The 17636-nt window shown below is 44.7% G+C and overlaps 1 protein-coding gene across 3 annotated transcripts in view; it reads right to left on the bottom strand.

Moving 5' to 3' along the window:
- mahj (LisH and WD40 domain-containing protein mahjong) overlaps positions 1-17636 on the bottom strand; it is a 193984-nt gene that overhangs the window by 85053 nt on the left and 91295 nt on the right. For all 3 annotated transcript variants that reach the window (XM_068390118.1, XM_068390129.1, XM_068390122.1), the window contains 2 exons: positions 5838-5967; positions 1253-1381 (listed from right to left, as the gene is read on the bottom strand). In XM_068390118.1, coding sequence (XP_068246219.1) covers positions 1253-1381; positions 5838-5967 — 259 coding nt within the window. The remainder of the gene's footprint in view (positions 1-1252; positions 1382-5837; positions 5968-17636) is intronic.

The following is a 17636-nucleotide window of genomic DNA, read 5'->3' as shown; positions in this document are numbered from 1 at the left end:
GCGCCTCTAGGGTTCCGCAGTGGGACATGGCCAAGGTTCTCAAGGTTTTGACAAGGCCTCCCTTCGAACCCCTTAAGGATATCCTGGATAAATACCTCACTCTCAAGACAGTGTTCTTACTAGCTCTAGCCTCAGCCAAGCGTGTGAGTGAGCTCCACGGCTTGTCCTTCAAGGTCTCGCACTCGAAAGGATGGAAGGACCTGTCCTTTAAGCTTCTGCCTGAATTTGTGGCCAAAACCCAGAACTCAGCAGTTGCGGATCCAAGGTTCGAGGAGTTCTCGGTTCCGGCAATCCGGAAGACTTGCTCCTGTGCCCAGTGAGAACAGTCACGAAATACCTTAGTAGAACAGCCAGTCTCAGGCCAGCCATCTAAAGTCTGTTTGCCTCTTCAGGCCCAGTAAAGAGGGCAGTGTCTAAGAACACGATCTCTTTCTGGCTTCGGCAAGTCATCAAGAGAGCTTACGACAGTGAGGGGTCTGCGGTCCCTGGTACCCCACGACCCCATGATATTAGGGGCCTTAGCACTTCTCTGGCATTTGATAGTAACATGGCAGTGGGCCAAATCATGCGAGCAGGTACATGGTCCAGGCAGTCCACCTTTACGGCTCACTACCTGAAAGAATGTACGAGGAAATCCCTGGACACTTTCTCCATTGGTCCAGTGATTTCCGCCATGCAACAAGTTTAAAGCTAAAAGCCCCGGGTAGCCAGAGGGAAGTAATCGCAAGCGACACAAGTTTCCTCCTTACTCCCCCTTTTCCTTGCTACCCTTTTTCCCTTTCCTTTCCTCCTCCCAAGTGGGATATAGAGATTAAGAAACAAACTTTCTGTTGAGAGGCTTGCATTTCATTGATATTAGCTATATAACTTGAAGGTAAACTACATCAAAATAAAATGCACTGCTAATACATCTGTCTGTATTTCATGAGTGTTCCAGCAGTCGTGACATTTGTGACATCACAATCAATGAGGTTCCCTACTTATGGGTAACTTAACTCTTGACTACACTGGGATTTAAAGCTTAGACAAAGATGTTTGAACTCAAGCTTAGAAAAAGTTCAACTTAAACATACAAATACTTCTAGGGTAAACAACGATTCCAGGAAGAATTTTGTTATATATCAAGCAAAATTGATTGAAGGTAGCTTTACAAAAATCATACATTGCATATACTGTATTGTAAATTAGATACATAAGAATATCTAGAAAAAAATAGAAAAAAATTCAAAATAATAGTCAGACACATACTTACCCTATTAATAGGAGCACAAAGGCAGTTGATAAGAACATTCAGTGCTGCCTTCTGAACTTCAGGGGATGTTGTCACAGACTGCGCATTCTCATGAATGCAAGCTACGAGTATGGCATACCCAGGTACCTCCTGCACAAAACATTAAAAAAACAAATACTATATGAGAATTGGAATGAACATCATTACTCTTACTACATTTGAACTACCAATTTACCGTTCTATTTCCTATTATTCTGGTATATTCAACATATGGACTACATATTAGTTGTAACACCTCTATGGGAATAAATGTGTGATGTACATAAGTCTCATACTTTGACTTGGCCAATATGATTAACAGATATATAAAATATGTCCTTATTATACTAACACTGTTGTATATTAAGAAATTTAAAATACAAACTTACATTAATAATTCAGAGAATTTACCTATATGGGAGAGTAGGTAAAGATATAAAGTATGTCCTCAACATATGAATGTGATGTGTTCAAAGAGTGAGTGACTAAGTTGAAAAGTTTTTTATCTACATAATTAACTTGGAAATTCAACTTATAAACCTCGATGCCCCAATCTCCATTTTTTCAATCAGCTGGTTTGTCTAACTCAAGTGATCTAGCCTACATATGAATCAGGTTTTCACACAGTGACTTAATTATAAGAATATATTTTTAAAAAGTTTAATCATTGTTTATAAACTGCACACATAGGTTCTTATCACAAAAGGTTCTTGGGTCACATGTTCTTACCTTGGGAATTTACTGCTCACAGCCTACCCTATACTAATAATTTCAAATAGATGCCTGTACTATAGAGAAAAACTATAAAAATGAATTGATTGCACTCAAGCAAGAAATGTTCTACAAAGTTTTGTGAAAATAATGAATTAAGCTGAATATGCTACATCATCATCATCATCATCTCCTACGCCTATTGAGTCGTCTCTATCTTGAGCTTTCAAATAAATACTTTTTTTAATCATCTCTTACTTCACCCTTCATAGTCCTCAGTCATGTAGGCCTGGGTCTTCCAGCTTTTCTTGCACCTTGTGGAACCCAGTTAAAAGTTTGGTGAAATAATCTCTCTTGGGGAGTGCGAAAAGCATGTTCAAACCATCTCCATCTACCCCTCACCATGATCTCATCCCCATATGGCACTTGAGTAATCTCTCTCAAAGCTTTATTTCTAATCTTGTCCTGCCATTTAACTCTAAATATCCTTCTGAGAGCTTTGTTCTCAAATCTACTAAATCTGTTGGATATTGTTTCATTGCCATACCACGACTCATGTCCATACAGTAACACCATTCTCAGTAAACTGATATATAGTCTGATTTTTATATGTAATTTCAGGCGATTTGATTTCCTAATTTACTTATCCTAGCCATTGTCTGATTTGCCTTTTTTAATCTTTCATTAAACTCCAATTCTAAAGACCCTGTATTAAAGATTATAATTCCTAAACTTTTAAATGATTCCACCTCATTAATCCTTTCTCCTTCCAATATTTCTTCTTCCATTGCATATCATGTTCTCATCATATCTGTCTTCCATTTATTTTGAGCTCAACCTCATGTGATATTTCATTCATTTTGGTAAGCCAGTTTTGCAAGTTCTGTGGCGTTAGGCTAATAAGGACACCGTCATCAGCATACTCTAGGTTCACTAATTTCCTGTTACCAATCTAGTCCAATTCTTTTCTGCTATTCCCAACTGTTCTATGCAATACAAAATTCATGAGGACGATAAACAACATAGATGACTACACATTCCCTTGGAGTACTCCACTGATCACTGGAAATCTATTTGATAGGACTCCACTAACATTAACTATGCACTTGCTATGCTCATGAACAAACTTAATTAAATTTACATATTTAAGAAGAACTCCATAACAACGCAGGACTCTCCACAAAATTGACCGGTGCACACCATCGAAGGCTATTTCATAGTCCACATATGACATCAAAAGTTAATTTCTATATTCTACACACTGCTGTACATGTCTTAAAATGAAAAGTAGGTTAGTACAACTTCTACCTTTTCAAAACTCTGCTTGTTCATGTCTCAATTTTATATCAATCTTTCTATGTAGTCTCTTTAGAATGAGCATAATATATATTTGCATGACAATTGATGCAAGTGTGATGCCTCTGTAATCATTGCAATCAGTCATATCTTTTTTTTCTTTTTGCCATTTTCACCAACACTCCTAGCTCCCTTTCATCATGTTTTGCCTCTTCATGCCACATTCTACAAAATAATCTTGTAAGTATTCTGGGGATCCCTTCATTTATTATAAGTGAAAAAGCAGGATGCTATAAGCCCAAGGGCCCCAACAGGGAAAACAGCCCAGCTGGGAAAGGAAACAAGGAAAATTAAAATATTCGAAGAACAATAACAAATTAAAATAAAGATTTCCAAAATAAACTATAACAGCTTCAACAAAACAAGAAGAGAAATTAAATTAGATAGAATAGTGTGCCCGAGTGTACCCTCAAGCAAGAGAACTCTAACCCTAGACAGTGGAAGACCATGGTACAGAGGCTATGGCACTACCGAAGACTAGAGAACAATGGTTTGATTTTGGAGTGTCCTTCTAGAAGAACTGCTTACCATAGCTAAAGAGTCTCTTCTACCCTTTTCAAGAGGAAAGTAGCCACTGAACAATCACATTGCAGTAGTTAACCCCTTGGGTGAAGAATTGTTCGGTAATCTCAGTGTTGTCAGGTGTATGAGGACAGAGGAGAATCTGTAAAGAATAGGTCAGACTATTCGGTGTATGTGTAGGCAAAGTAAAAATGAACCGTAACCACAGAGAAGAAGCCAATGAAGTACTGTCTGTCCAGTCAAAGGACCCCATAACTCTCAAGCGGTAGTATCACCCAAAATCATCAGGGGCTTTCCATCTCTTTTGAATTTTTTTATGATAGCTTCGACTTCAACCACACAGAATTAATTCATGGGTACATCAAGGTCTTTCTCAGCTTCAGGTATATCAATCAAATTATTCCTCAGGTATATCAATCAAATTATTCCCTTCATATCTCCTATTTGTGACATCACTAGTGTTCCATCCAACATTGCCTTGCTACATTTCATTATAATTCCATAAAAAAAAACTTTCCTAACCCTAAAGAATAACTGGAATCACATTTAACTTTACCATGAACTAGCATAATTCTTTATTCATTTTATACTACACAGTACTGTCTACAACTACCTGGGGTTCACTTTACTAAACTCTTCTATAACTTTATCAATATCAAGATGAAGAGCAAAGGCCTCAACAATGATAATTTATGGACTTATCTTTTATATAATCTCTTGTGATATCACTGTTACTGCCTTCACTCCAAATGTATTATCATGGTAGGGTAACATCACTCGGTTAATGGGTCGCCATAACAACCATTTCATTACTTGTCTTAATGCTACATCAAATGCAATTTCCCAGAACAGTATGCAAATATGTGGTAATTCCTTCTTCTCTACATAGTGCTTTTCCTGTAATTTCCTCATGATAAACAATGCTTCTCTCAATCTTTCTGGCATGAGATCAAAGTGATAATTATCAATTTTACATAAGTTCAAGAAGTCATTACTTTGTAATTTCAATACTGCAGTAGGCACCCCCATTTACCTATGTAAACCATGTGTATGATAATTTTCTCTCTTTTAGTTTTATCCCTTCCTTACGTTTCCATATAAAGGATCTACTGCTAGTTCTATTAACTCACTTTTTATGATGGATGGTAATTGGATTTTTCCATTTTTCTCTACTAGGGTCATATTTATCCTTCAGCTTCCATGTTCTCAATTGGTCCCATTCTGTTTATTCAAGCAGGTCTTCAATATTTTCTTTATTTGAAGCTTCAATTTCTCCACATTTATATTTCATCTAGTTTGACCCTCTAGTATCTTTTCTGTACTTTCTAAGCTACTTCCATCTTCTAAATATATTCTTTTTCATTCTGCTGTGATGGGATGCTGATTCCATCATGTTACCCACACAATTCTGTAGCCTTTTGTATTCCTTCTTTTAATGGTTTCCATAACTAGCAATTTGATGCTTTATTTAGTGAAACTTTTATTCATAATCCTTTTGAAGTTTTCCATTTTAATCTATATACAGGTATTTTAATTCTTCTAATTGGGTTTTATCATTACTCTTCTACCTTACACTACTAAATTAGCATACATTAGTCTATGTTGTGTTATGGAAGCCTCTCCCACTATCGCTTTACAATTCCTATTTCTAATGTTGTACATTATTTTCATTTTCATCAAATCAATGTGTTTCAGGTTTTCAAACGCTTTTTGGGCTTTTAAATCAATGCATTCAGCAATTTTCATTCTTGGCAGTTTTGGCTCCCTGATATGCTATACCTACAGTACCAAACACATTCTTCTCTGTCTGTTCCCAAGTGCCCAATTAAAATTTCTTCTATCATTAGGTTACCTCTTATGGAAATACTGTCACAGCATCCGATAGTTTTCTAAAAAATCCTGATCATCCTGATTTTAAGGCACAGCCTGTAAACATATGCATTGTCCTGTTCCCCAACAACAACCAGCAGAAAATTACCTGTGGATCAAGTGTCTGCAGCAAATCATCACCAGCAGGAATAGTCAACTTGTCACAAAGGGCTGCTTGTATGGATGGCATTACACTGATGACGTAAAGGATATCCAGAGCAAAAACAGCAGTTTCTGTCCTATTGAACACAAAAACTTAAGGTACCAACAAGATCATAGTGCAGATAGTTTAAATTTCACATAATCATAGGACAGATAGTCTAAACTTCATATACAGGGAGCATATTCAAGATTAAAAATCAAAATCTTTTAAACTATCATGACAAAAATTTCTATGTCATAGAGTACCCATAGAAAATTATAAACAACTGTAAGTATGCAGAAATTTCTCAAATCTCATGACTCAAAATGGCAGTAATAAATGATAATCAAATCTCTCGCAAATGGGAAGTAATCAACAAATATGAAATCTATTAAAGATGGGAAATAATAACGATAAAATCTCTTAAAATCTTGCACTCACTTACAGTACTTATTCGTGAGTTTTACACCAACATATTTGACCTTACAATTCCATGACAGCACTTTTTCATTCAAATTTTCAACCATGCCAAAAAATTTATAAGGGCATCTGAAATTAGTCAATCTATAAATCAAATCTTTCAATAGGCAATTTTGTTCAGACAAGTACATACCAAATCTTACTCAAAGATGCAAAGCAGCTTTCATAAGAACAGCAATTATCATAATTAAACAAGAACAAGTTACACTGCTATCAGGGGAGTTTTTATTTACCCTTACAAATTTTGATGACTTTACCATTTATAACCTAAATGTTGGTGACCTGTGGCTATAAGACATTTATGGAATCTCAAGTCTGGGTCACAGTGACCACTGTTTATCTCATGAAGGTCATGTATCAAAGGTTTCTTAGACACTTCCTACTGCCAAGTTCACTACCCAAGGATTTCACTGTGCGGATCTTTTTAAAACTCCTATTTACAAATATTTTGCTGTCATTGTTTGAACATTCATGCATCAATCAACAAGGTTCAAAGTTATCAAGAAGCCTAAGCAGTTTACTTTGTTCAATAGTAACAGTACTAATTCAGAACATAGGATCAGCCACATCATGGTGTTTGGATTGGATTTATGAATTTATGCCATAAGGCCTGACACTAAGGCTTGGGAGGCCATTCAGCACCCATGTGAAACTGGGAGAAAACCCCAACAATTGCTTTATGAAGTAAAAGTTATTAGAGGATAGAGAACAAGATTTAAGAGAGCAGGAATGGATATACAATAAATGCAAAGACCTCTTACTTAGGTATTACCTAAAGTGAACCATATGAGGTGCACTGATGGCACTAATACCCTATGGGAAAGAAAAGTGTTTGAGTTATTGCTGAACCCATTACAAAAACAATTAAAACATAATATATTCTCAAGATCCTTAGCAATGTACCAGTGAACCTGACTTTAGCTTTAATGACCATGCACTCGAAACAAATTTCACAAATTCAAGTAATATCACAAATTTTTAAGTAATTTGTATTTTTCCTAACATACTTACCTAGAACTACCTTCTTAGGAGTTACTGGCTAACTCTACCTAACCGACCAGCTTTTTGTATAGTTTATCTCCCTCTTCTCGTTTTCTACGGGGTCAACCTCTGGCAGTGTGGTACATGCCCGAGGCGACCCCGGGGTCAGCCAGCGTGATATCTCAGGTCGACTCTCCAGTAAGTTTCGTTGGAATAGGTATTACTAGATCCTGCAGGTTCTCGGGGAAGGATGGGAGGGCCATAACCCGAAGGTAGTTCTAGGTAAGTATGTTAGGAAAAATAAAAATTACTTAAAAATTTGTGACTTGTTCCAACACGGTTACTTACCTAGAACTACCTTCTTAGGAGACTTACACTTTAGGAGGTGGGAGTGTCCTGCAGGAATCAGGATTCGACGGGGAGGCACGCGCGAGAGGGAACCTCTAAGGAGGTCTTGATTCTAAGACCACTTGAAAACTGCACGAAAAGTAGGGGAAAACTATCCAAAAAACTCACTGTGTCTAAATGTCTTACCTTTTTCAAAACCAATTTCTTGAAGGTTATACCTTTCCGTGATTAAGGTCTTCTCCTCATCTTCCTGGCCCGTTCGATCCGGGGAAGGAAGGAAAAAGTGGAGGGGGGGTAAGGTTAAGGAAGGAACTAGTGTCTCATGGCATTAACACCCCCGGTTACCCTGTGGCTATGACCTTAGATCTCTTGAAGGGCCGACACGACCGGGCCAATAGAAAACTTGTCCAAGGATTTTCTCGTACAATCTTTTAGATAATGTTCCGTGAAGGTGGACTGTCTAGACCAGGTCCCAGCCTTCAGGATCTTACCCACAGCCATGTTCTTCTCGAAAGCCAGAGAGGTGCTCAGAGCCCTGATATCATGAGGTCTCTGTTTTCCAGGTAGAGGGGTCCCAGAAGCCTCGTAGGTTCTCTTTATCACTTGTCTCAGCCAAAAAGAGATGGAATTTTTCGGGACTGGTTTCTTCACTCGTCCTGTTGAGATGAATAAATTTTTGATCTGAGGGCGGCAATCTTCCGTCCTCTCCAGGTATTTTCTTATAGTTTGTACGGGACATAAGAGGAGATCCTTAGGGTTGCCGGATCGAGGGATGGCTGGCATCGAAAAACCCTCGAACCGAGGATCCCAACACGCTGGGTTCTGCGTTTTCGCCACAAAATTAGGGACTAACCTAAAGACAACTTCCCTCCACCCTTTGGAGTGTGAGACCTCGTAAGAGAGGCCGTATAATTCGCTAACTCTTTTCGCCGAGGCCAGGGCTAAAAGAAAAGCTGTTTTAAGGGTGAGTTCTCTGTCTAAAATGTTCCTGAGAGGTTCGAAGGGCGGTTCTGACAGAACTTTGAGGACTCTTGCCATGTCCCACTGCGGAACCCGTACCTCCTGGGGGGGACATGATTGCTCAAAACTATGAATGAGCATCGAGATGTGCCTCGAGGCTCCCAAGTCAATGCCTCTAAGGAGGAAGACTTGACCTAGGCTGCTCGAACTCCTTTGATGGCCGGGATGGACGAACCCACGTCGTCTCTCAGGTACACCAGAAAGTCTGCAATGTCCTGGATCGACGCCCCTAAGGGCCTGATGTTTTTGGATGCACACCACTTCAGGAAGACTGCCCACTTCGCCTGGTAGACAACTGCCGAGGAACGCCGTAGATACCCAGACATCCTTGTCGCGGTTCTCGATGAGTATCCTTCTTTCTTCAGGAGCTTCTCGATAACCTCCACGCGTGAAGGCGGAGGGATCGAGGGTTTTCGTGCCACCTGTGAAAGTGAGGTTGTCGCAGGTGGTCTGGCCTGTCCGGAAGTGGCCAAGGAGGACGAAGAGCTAATTCCTTTAGGTCTGCGAACCTGTCTCTCTCCGGCCACCAGGGCACTACTAAAGTCATCGACAGGTTGGACGACCTTCTCACTCTGTTCAGCACTTGCCTGATCAAACTGAAGGGAGGGAAGGCGTACACATCGAGACCGTCCCAGGGATGTTGGAAGGCGTCCTCGAACGCTGCTGACGGATCTGGGATTGGAGAACAGAACACAGGGAGTTGGGCATTCAGACGTGTGGCGAACAAGTCTATCACTGGGGAGCCCCACAGTAGGATGACTGCTCGAGCTACCTCCGGGTGTAGGGTCCACTCCGAACCTATCACCTGACCTGCCCTGCTGAGGCCGTCGGCCATCACGTTCCTCTTTCCTGGAATGAACCTTGCCGTCAGTTCCAACCCTTCTTCTGTGGCCCACTCCAACAGTTCCGTGGCTAGGGCGCAGAGGACCTTTGACTTCATGCCTCCCTGCTTCTTTACATACGCCACTACTGTGGCGTTGTGGCACATTAACGCCACAGTGTTCCCTCGCAGTAAGTGTACGAACTGTCGACACGCCCTTAGAACTGCTATCATCTCCAGGATGTTTATATGGAGAGACGCCTCCTCGCTGGACCACAGCCCTTTTGCTGATTTTCCCAGCAGGTGCGCTCCCCAGCCCTCCTTCGATGCGTCCGTGAACAACAGCATCTCCGGGGGGTCTTAGGCGAAGGGCATTCCCTTCTCCGTGTTTGACCTGATGCTCCACCAAAGAAGGGTCTCTCTCGTCTTCAGGAGGACTGGCACTACATTGTGGGGTTCCTTGCCTTGGACCCACGACTCCTTTAGATTCCACTGTACCGGGCGGAGCCTGAGCCTCCCTTGCGGTACTAATTTTTCCAGGGAAACCAGGTGACCCAGTATCTTCTGCCAGTCCTTGGCCCTCCTGGGTTGTCCCGTCAGGAAGGGTTGAAGGATACGTTCCAGGTTGGCCAACCTTTCTTCTGAGGGGAAGGCCCTTACTAACTGGGTGTCCAGGACCATCCCCAAGTAAGTCATCCTGGTGCTGGGGACTAGCTGGGACTTCCCTAGGTTGACCGTGATCCCTAACACCTTGCAGAGGTTGAGCAACATATCGCCTTGCTCCTTCAGTTGTTCCCTTGAGGCAGAAAGCAACAACCAGTCGTCCAGGTACCTGAGTAGTCTAATTCCTTTCTCGTGTGCCCACGCCGAGATCGAGGCGAACACTCTCGTGAACACTTGCGGGGCCGTCGAGAGGCCGAAGCACAGGGTCTTGAACTGCAGGACCCTGGACTCCCACTTGATCCTGAGGAACTTCCTGCTGGAGGGGTGTACAGGGATTTGAAAGTAGGCATCCTTGAGGTCGAGAGACATGAGGAAATCCCCCTCCCTCAAGGCTGCGATCACTGTCTTGGGGGTATCCATCTTGAATTCCGTCTTTGAGACGAACTTGTTGAGGGCTGAGAGATCTATGACTGGCCTCCACCCTCCTGTTGATTTTTCCACCAGGAAGAGCCTGCTGAAGAAACCTAGGCCGGGGTTCTCCACTGTCTCCAAAGCTCCCTTGTTGATCATGGTCGCTACTTCCTCTTGTAGCGCCAACCTCTTCAAGGGGTCCTTTGGAACCAGCCAATTGGCCCTCTGGGCTGGGATGAGAGGGGGAGGCTCTTCCAGGAACGGGAGTCTGTAGTCCTCCTTCAGGACCGTCACCGTCCAGGGATCCACACCAAGATCCCGCCATGCTTGCCAAAAATGTCTGAGGTATCCCCCTACTAGGGGCTCCTGCGGGAGTAGGGGGCCTCTCCTCCTACCTTCTTCTGGAGGAGCGGCCAGATCTACCTCTCCTAGCGTTACCATAGGAGGGTCTGTAGGCTGACTGAGGGCCTGCCGTGGTCCTACGGGTGGGCTGTTGCGAGGCTTGAAGCCAAGGGGCTGAAGGAAGTTCTCTTCTGGGAAGCAAGGGTGTGGTCTGTGAGGAGTGAGGGACGTCCGTTGGAGCTCTCCTAAACGTGGTCTTCCTCATAGGCGGGGGCCTAGGATCCGTCTCTCTCACTTTCCTCACCTTCTCCACAGTATCCTCTACCAACTTGATGGGGAAAATGTCATTCCCCCACACGGAGGAATTTCTCAGTCTCCTTGCTTCCCTGTCAGGCAACTTCCGCATTAGTTTGCTCAAAACAGTATCTCTTTTTCTCAGGACCCAGTTCGAAGCTACCGTCAAGAGACTGGGACGATAAGAATTTGAAAGCCTTGCCCCCAGAACTAACAAGGTCCCGCAGCATGGCCTGATTTTCTGGAAGGGAGAGGTCGTGTGATGCCTGAAACCCCACCAAAGCGCACGACCACCAATCCAACCAGGAGGACACGTAGACCAGGTCCTGAGCCATGTCCTCCATCATAGATGCTTCCGTCGGGGAAAAGCACACGGGGGCAGTGGATGCCCTGTCTTCCGACGTTCCCTGGTTCAGCGCGGACACCGCTGCTTCCACCGCACGGGGACCGCCGCGATGCCCTTCGGGAACGTAAAAACGTTTCTGCGATTTTAGGCCTGGCAGAAGTTTGGAGGAACTCTGACTTCTGGGGGCCTCTGCTAGTCCTGCCAAGTATCCATCGATCTGTTCCATCCCCAGCTTTACGTCTTGAGCGAGAGGGAGACCCAGAGATGGCTTTTGTTGTACCGGACTGTCGATCATCCTGGACAGTCCGGAAAGTACTGCCTTTGCAGCTGAGGGCTTGGGCTCATCCAACCGGTGGTGTCTTTGGATGATGGCCAGTACCTTACAGTAGGAGATGTCGTCCGTCGAGCACTCCCCTCCTTCCACCAGGTCTTCAGTCACCAGTTCCTCTGTACGGGGGTAAGCCGTGACGGTGGGAAAAACAACGCCCGACGGGCCTGCCAGTGGTACGGGCTGCCCCGTGGGGACGAAGGCATCCGTCATGGGAGTACCAACGTCCTCCGAGCCTGCCAGCGGTATGGTCTGCCCCGTGGATACAAAGGCATCCGTCATGGGAGTACCTTGTTCCACGGGGGGCTCCGTGGATGGGGGATCCATGCGGACCGACAGGCGCCCTTGGTGCTTAAGGAAGGCCTCCAAGGTGCCCGTGGTCGACGCTAAGCCTTCCTTCATACTCCTTATATCCTCCCTAAGGGAAGAAGGGGCGGAGGCTACTGTAGGGTTAAACAATGCACGGGGGTCTCGGTTCGAGCCCTCCCGCCGGGCGGCTAGGAGGAGCTAGGAGGGTGACACAACAAAGGCGAGGCTCTAGGGAGCCACCCGGAAGAGGCCGCGGCTGTGGAAAACCTAAACAGCTCGCTCCGGGGCACTGTGACATTCACCCAGTCCTTTGACTTACTCCTCTTCGCTTTTTTCTTAGAGGACTTCGACCGTTTCCTACCATGCCTCGAGCGGGACTTTTTCTTCCTTCGGGATTTCTCCCTCTTCCTTTTGATCAGGTTCCTGTCTTCGTCCTCTGATGACGAAGAAGACGAAGAGTCCGATGACGACGACGACGAGGATGAGGACGGAGCTCTCCGACCGGCCGACACGTCCAAGACCGTGGGGGGAAAATCACGTCGTTTCTCAGGTGCGGGCGGTTGCAGAAACACGGGGGGTAGCGTAGCCGAGGGAGCCGGAGGGGTCCCCGTGAGTCCTTTACAGAGCCACTGATCTACCTGCTCTCTAACGGGAGACCTGAAGGGAGTCCTAGGTTTCACCCACGTGGCGGGGTCCGAAGACGTTGAACTACCTTTCTCCGTGTCTCCCCCGGCGGTCGAAGCACTCGAAACACGCCACGAGGCAGGGGAAGTATCGGCACTCGGCCTACCCCACATAGGATAGTCCGAGGCGACGGGACCTGCGGGCACCAGGCCCTCTCCTCCTACCCACACTTCTGCACTCTACTCAGGCCCCACACTGGACACATCCCCCACAGGAAAATCACACTCTTGGGGAAGGGCAATGGGCCTCTTCCCCGCAACGGACTTACCTCATCCCCTACGCTGGGTAGGGGGAGAAGAGCGGGCGCTACGGTCTGCCGAATCGTCTGGCGAACCTGCAGGCGAAGAAATGCTTGAATCTTTAGGCAACTTCTTAGCTGCCTTCTTCTTCTTGGTCCCGAAGCGCACCCACTGGATCTCAGTCCAATCAGCACATTCCGGGCACGTAAAGGTAGGGGAACACGCTTTCCCCCTACACGTGGAACACAGGGAGTGGGGATCAACCTCAGGCTTGGAGAGGAAAGCCCCGCAAGACTTCCCAGCCACAGGCCTAGGGCAACGACGAGGATGCTCCATAACACAACGCTAACACACCAAGAGACACAAGGATGAACGGGAAAGTGAAATGAAAACACGTGGGCAACACGCGGTAAGCACAAAGGATTGGGGGACACGAGGGTCGCACAGGTAAGAGAGAGCGCGGCGAGATGTATATCACGTCGCGACCAGAAACTTACTGGAGAGTCGACCTGAGATATCACGCTGCCTGACCTCGGGGTCGCCTCGGGCATGTACCACACTGCCAGAGGTTGACCCCGTAGAAAACGAGAAGAGGGAGATAAACTATACAAAAAGCTGGTCGGTTAGGTAGAGTTAGCCAGTAACTCCTAAGAAGGTAGTTCTAGGTAAGTAACCGTATTGGAACAAATGATATTTTCATAAAATAAATTTGTGAACATACTTACCCGGTAGTTATATATATAGCTATACGTCCCTGACATCTGGCAGAAATCTCAAAACTCGCGGCAATCGCAGATTGGGTAGCCAGGTGTACCACCTGTGTGCCCTCTAGCCAGGTACCTGGAACCATTCCATGATTCCTCAGATCTTCCATGCCCATAGTCTCTAGAGGGGAGGAGGGTTGGAATTGAATTACATATAACTACCGGGTATGTTCAAAAATTTATTTTATTATGAAAATATAATTTTTAAACATCTGACTTACCCGGTGGTTATATATATAGCTGATTGACACCCTTGGTGGAGGGTCAGAGACAGACAGCCAACATTGTTGGAATTTACTTAAAGAGTTAATAAACAAGCTTAAGGGTTCGTACCTGATAAGGAAGCTTACTTCAATGATTCTCTGCCTCATTATGTCCGCTTTCCTTATGAGATCCAGCGATCCTCCCAGGGAGCTGAAGACCTCTATGAGCTGTCAAACCGGTGTATATACCTCTATGTGACAGGACTTCCTCCAATACCCTTGTTCCGGGTGCTCTCAAGGTACAAATTGACCGACTGACTAAAATCAATGATTGCCGAACTCGCAATCTCCACAAAACAACCATAAAAAACAAATTATAAGTTCCAAGAGAAGAAGAAAAAGGTATTAGGATTATGGGAATGTAGTGGTAGATCCTTCCCCCACTACTGCACTCGCTGCTACGAATGGTCCCAGAGTGTAGCAGTCCTCAAAGAGAGTCTGGACACATTTCAAATAGTGTGAAGCGAACAGATTTATTCCTCCAAAAGGTTGTGTCCATAATGCTCTGCAACAATCTATTCTGCTTGAAGGCCACTGAAGTTGCTACAGCTCTAACTTAATGTGTTTTGACCTTTAAAAGCTTTAGGTCTGCCTCACTGCAATGTGCATGAGCCTCTCTTACTAAAAGTCTGATGAAGAATGAAAGGGCATTCTTTGACATCTGTAACGAGGGCTTCTTGACCGAGAACCAAAGAGCTTCCGACTTGCCTCGCAACTCTTTCGTTCTGTCCAGGTAGAACTTCAGGGCTCTTACTGGGCACAGGACTCTCTCCAACTCCTCGCCAACCCCATCTGAGAGATTCGGAATCTCAAAAGCCTTGGGCCAAGGTTGAGAAGGGCGTTCATTCTTGGCGAGAAAGCCTAACTGCAATGAACAGATAGCTTTGTCATCTCGAAAGCCAACGTTTTTACTAAACGCATGGATTTCACTGACTTTAAGCTGCTGCTAGACTAACCAAAAACAGTCTTCATCGTGAAGTCCTTAAAGGAAGTTGAATGCAAGGGCTCAAACCTGTCACTCATAAGGAACTTCAGGACTATATCAAGATTCCAAGCTGGTGAATCCTGGTGCCGTTGCTTGTGAAGTTTCAAACGATTTGAGAAGTTCCTGTAGATCTTTATCATTCGAAAGGTCCAAGTTTCTGTGTCTGAATACAGTCGTTAACATCCTCCTGTATCCCTTAATGGTAGAGGTTGAAAAATTGCGCTTCCTTCAAAGATATAACAGGAAGTCAGCAATCTGAGCTACTGTATAGAGGTACTGGATGAGGAAACAGAGTTGACTCTGCACCAATCTCTAAAAACCTCCCACTTGGATTGATAAACTCTGATGGTCGAAGTCCTTCTTGCTCTTGCAATAGCCCTAGCTGCCACCTTCGAAAAACCTCTAGCGCTTGTGAGTTTTTCGATAGTCTGAAGGTAGTTAGATTAAGATTTTGGAGACTTTGATGGTACCTTTCCAAGTGGGGTTGTCTGAGTATATCTACTCTTAATGAAAGGCTTTTTGGAGTGTCCACCATCCATTCCAGTACCTCTGTGAACCATTCCCTTGAGAGCCAAAAGGGGGCCACTAGAGTCATTCTGGTCCCTTCGTGTGACACAAACTTTAGTATTACTTTGTAAAGGACTTTGAACGGGGGGAAAAGCGTGCACGTCTAGATTGGACCAGTCCAACAGGAAAGCATCTATGTGGACTGCTTCAAGATCTGGTACTGGGGAGCAATAAGTCTCTAGCCTCTTTGTCTTTGAGGTCGCAAATAGGTCTATGCAAGGACGACCCCAAAGTCGCCACAGGTTCTTGCAGACTTCTTGATGGAGTGTCCATTCTGTGGACAGAACTTGACCTCTCCTGCTGAGGCTGTCTGCCATCACATTCTTCTCCCCCTGAATAAACCTTGTTACAAGGATTACATTCCTTTCCTTTGCCCAGATGAGAAGATTCCTCGCAGTTTCGTAAAGGGACATCAAGTGGGTTCCGCCTTGCTTGGCAATGTAAGCCAATGCTGTGGTGTTGTCGGCATTGACCTGCACCACTTTGTTCAAAATTGACCCTTCGAAGCTTCTGAGGGCCAACAGGACTGCTAACAGTTCCTTTTGGTTGATGTGAAAGCTCTTCTGAACCTCTGTCCACAACCCCGAAACTTCCAACTTGCCCAGTGTTGCTCCCCGCCCCAAGTCCGAGGCGTCGGAACACAACACAAGGTCTGGGTTCTTCTGTTCTAAGGGGAGACCTTCTTGAAACTTGTCTGGATCGTTCCACCACTGAAGGTAACTTCTTATGGATTCTGTAATGAGAATGCACATCATCTCTAAATCTTTCTCCTTGTTCCAATGAAGATTGAGGTGGAATTGGAGAGGACGAAGATTCAGCCTTCCTAGGGAAACAAACTGTTCCAACGAGGAGAGGGTTCCCAACAGACTCATCCACTTCCTCGCAGAACACTCCTGCTTCTTTAGAAAAGATTGCAGTTTCAAGATGGCTTGCTCCGTCCTTAAGGGAGACGGAAAAGCCCGAAAAACTCGACTCTGAATCACCATCCCCAAATGGTGTCAGAAGAGACTTGTCCCTGTAGACAAGAAGACCCAATTCTTCCGTTAGTCTCAAAGTTATCTGAAGATCCTTCAGGCAGCGATCGTAGGTCTGAGCTCTGAGAAGCCAATCGTCTAGATACAGGGAGGCTCTGATGCCTCTGGAGTGCAGAATTCTTGCTACATTGACCGAAACACAGGGCTCAAAACTGAAACACTTCCTCCTTGAAAACGAACAAGAGAGACACTTGGAGTTGTAAAGCTTGCCTCTTTGACTCCTCTCTGTATCTGGGAGAGAGATCTATTGGAGCTAAAGCTAAAGGAGGTTTCCCTATGAAAGGGATTTTGAAACCCTCCTTCAGAAGTTGTATTGACCAAAGGTCTGCTCCTCTTTTCTCCAAAGCTCGCCAGAAGTTGTGTAGTCTGGCTCCTACTGCCTGAAGGCGAAAGCAGTCAGACTCTGCTTCGCCCTGTCCTGAATCCTCTCCTTTTTGCTCTCCTTCCATCGGGCCTGGAGCTACCCCTGCCGGAAGTCTTCCCTCGAAAGGGATGAGAAAATTTAGGGAATGGCGTTTCTTCCTTTGGTTTGCGGCTAGAGAAGGAAGATGGTAAAACTTTTCTTGCCGTTTTTGAAACTAAATCTTGAGTGGCCTTCTAGGTTAATGCGGCTGAAATCTTTCTAATCAATTCCTGTGGAAACAGAGAGGAAGACAGAGGTGCATATAGCAGTTCCGATTTCTGAAATGGAGTAACCCCAAGACACAGAAACAAACACATCTGAACTCTTTTCTTAAGAATTCCTGCTGAGAAAAGTGCTGCAAACTCATTAGAACCATCTCGTAATGCTTTATCCATACAGGACATGATGTGGATTAGACTAGTTGTGTCACCATCTTTAAGGGCAGAAACTTTCTTCCCAATGCTCCCAGAGTCCAGTCGAGAAAA

The sequence above is a fragment of the Palaemon carinicauda genome, chromosome 1 (assembly GCF_036898095.1).
Source record: "Palaemon carinicauda isolate YSFRI2023 chromosome 1, ASM3689809v2, whole genome shotgun sequence".
Taxonomy (NCBI): Eukaryota; Metazoa; Arthropoda; class Malacostraca; order Decapoda; family Palaemonidae; genus Palaemon; species Palaemon carinicauda.
The sequence above is the reverse complement of the archived record's forward strand: the minus strand, read 5'-3'. Positions and strand labels throughout refer to the sequence as shown.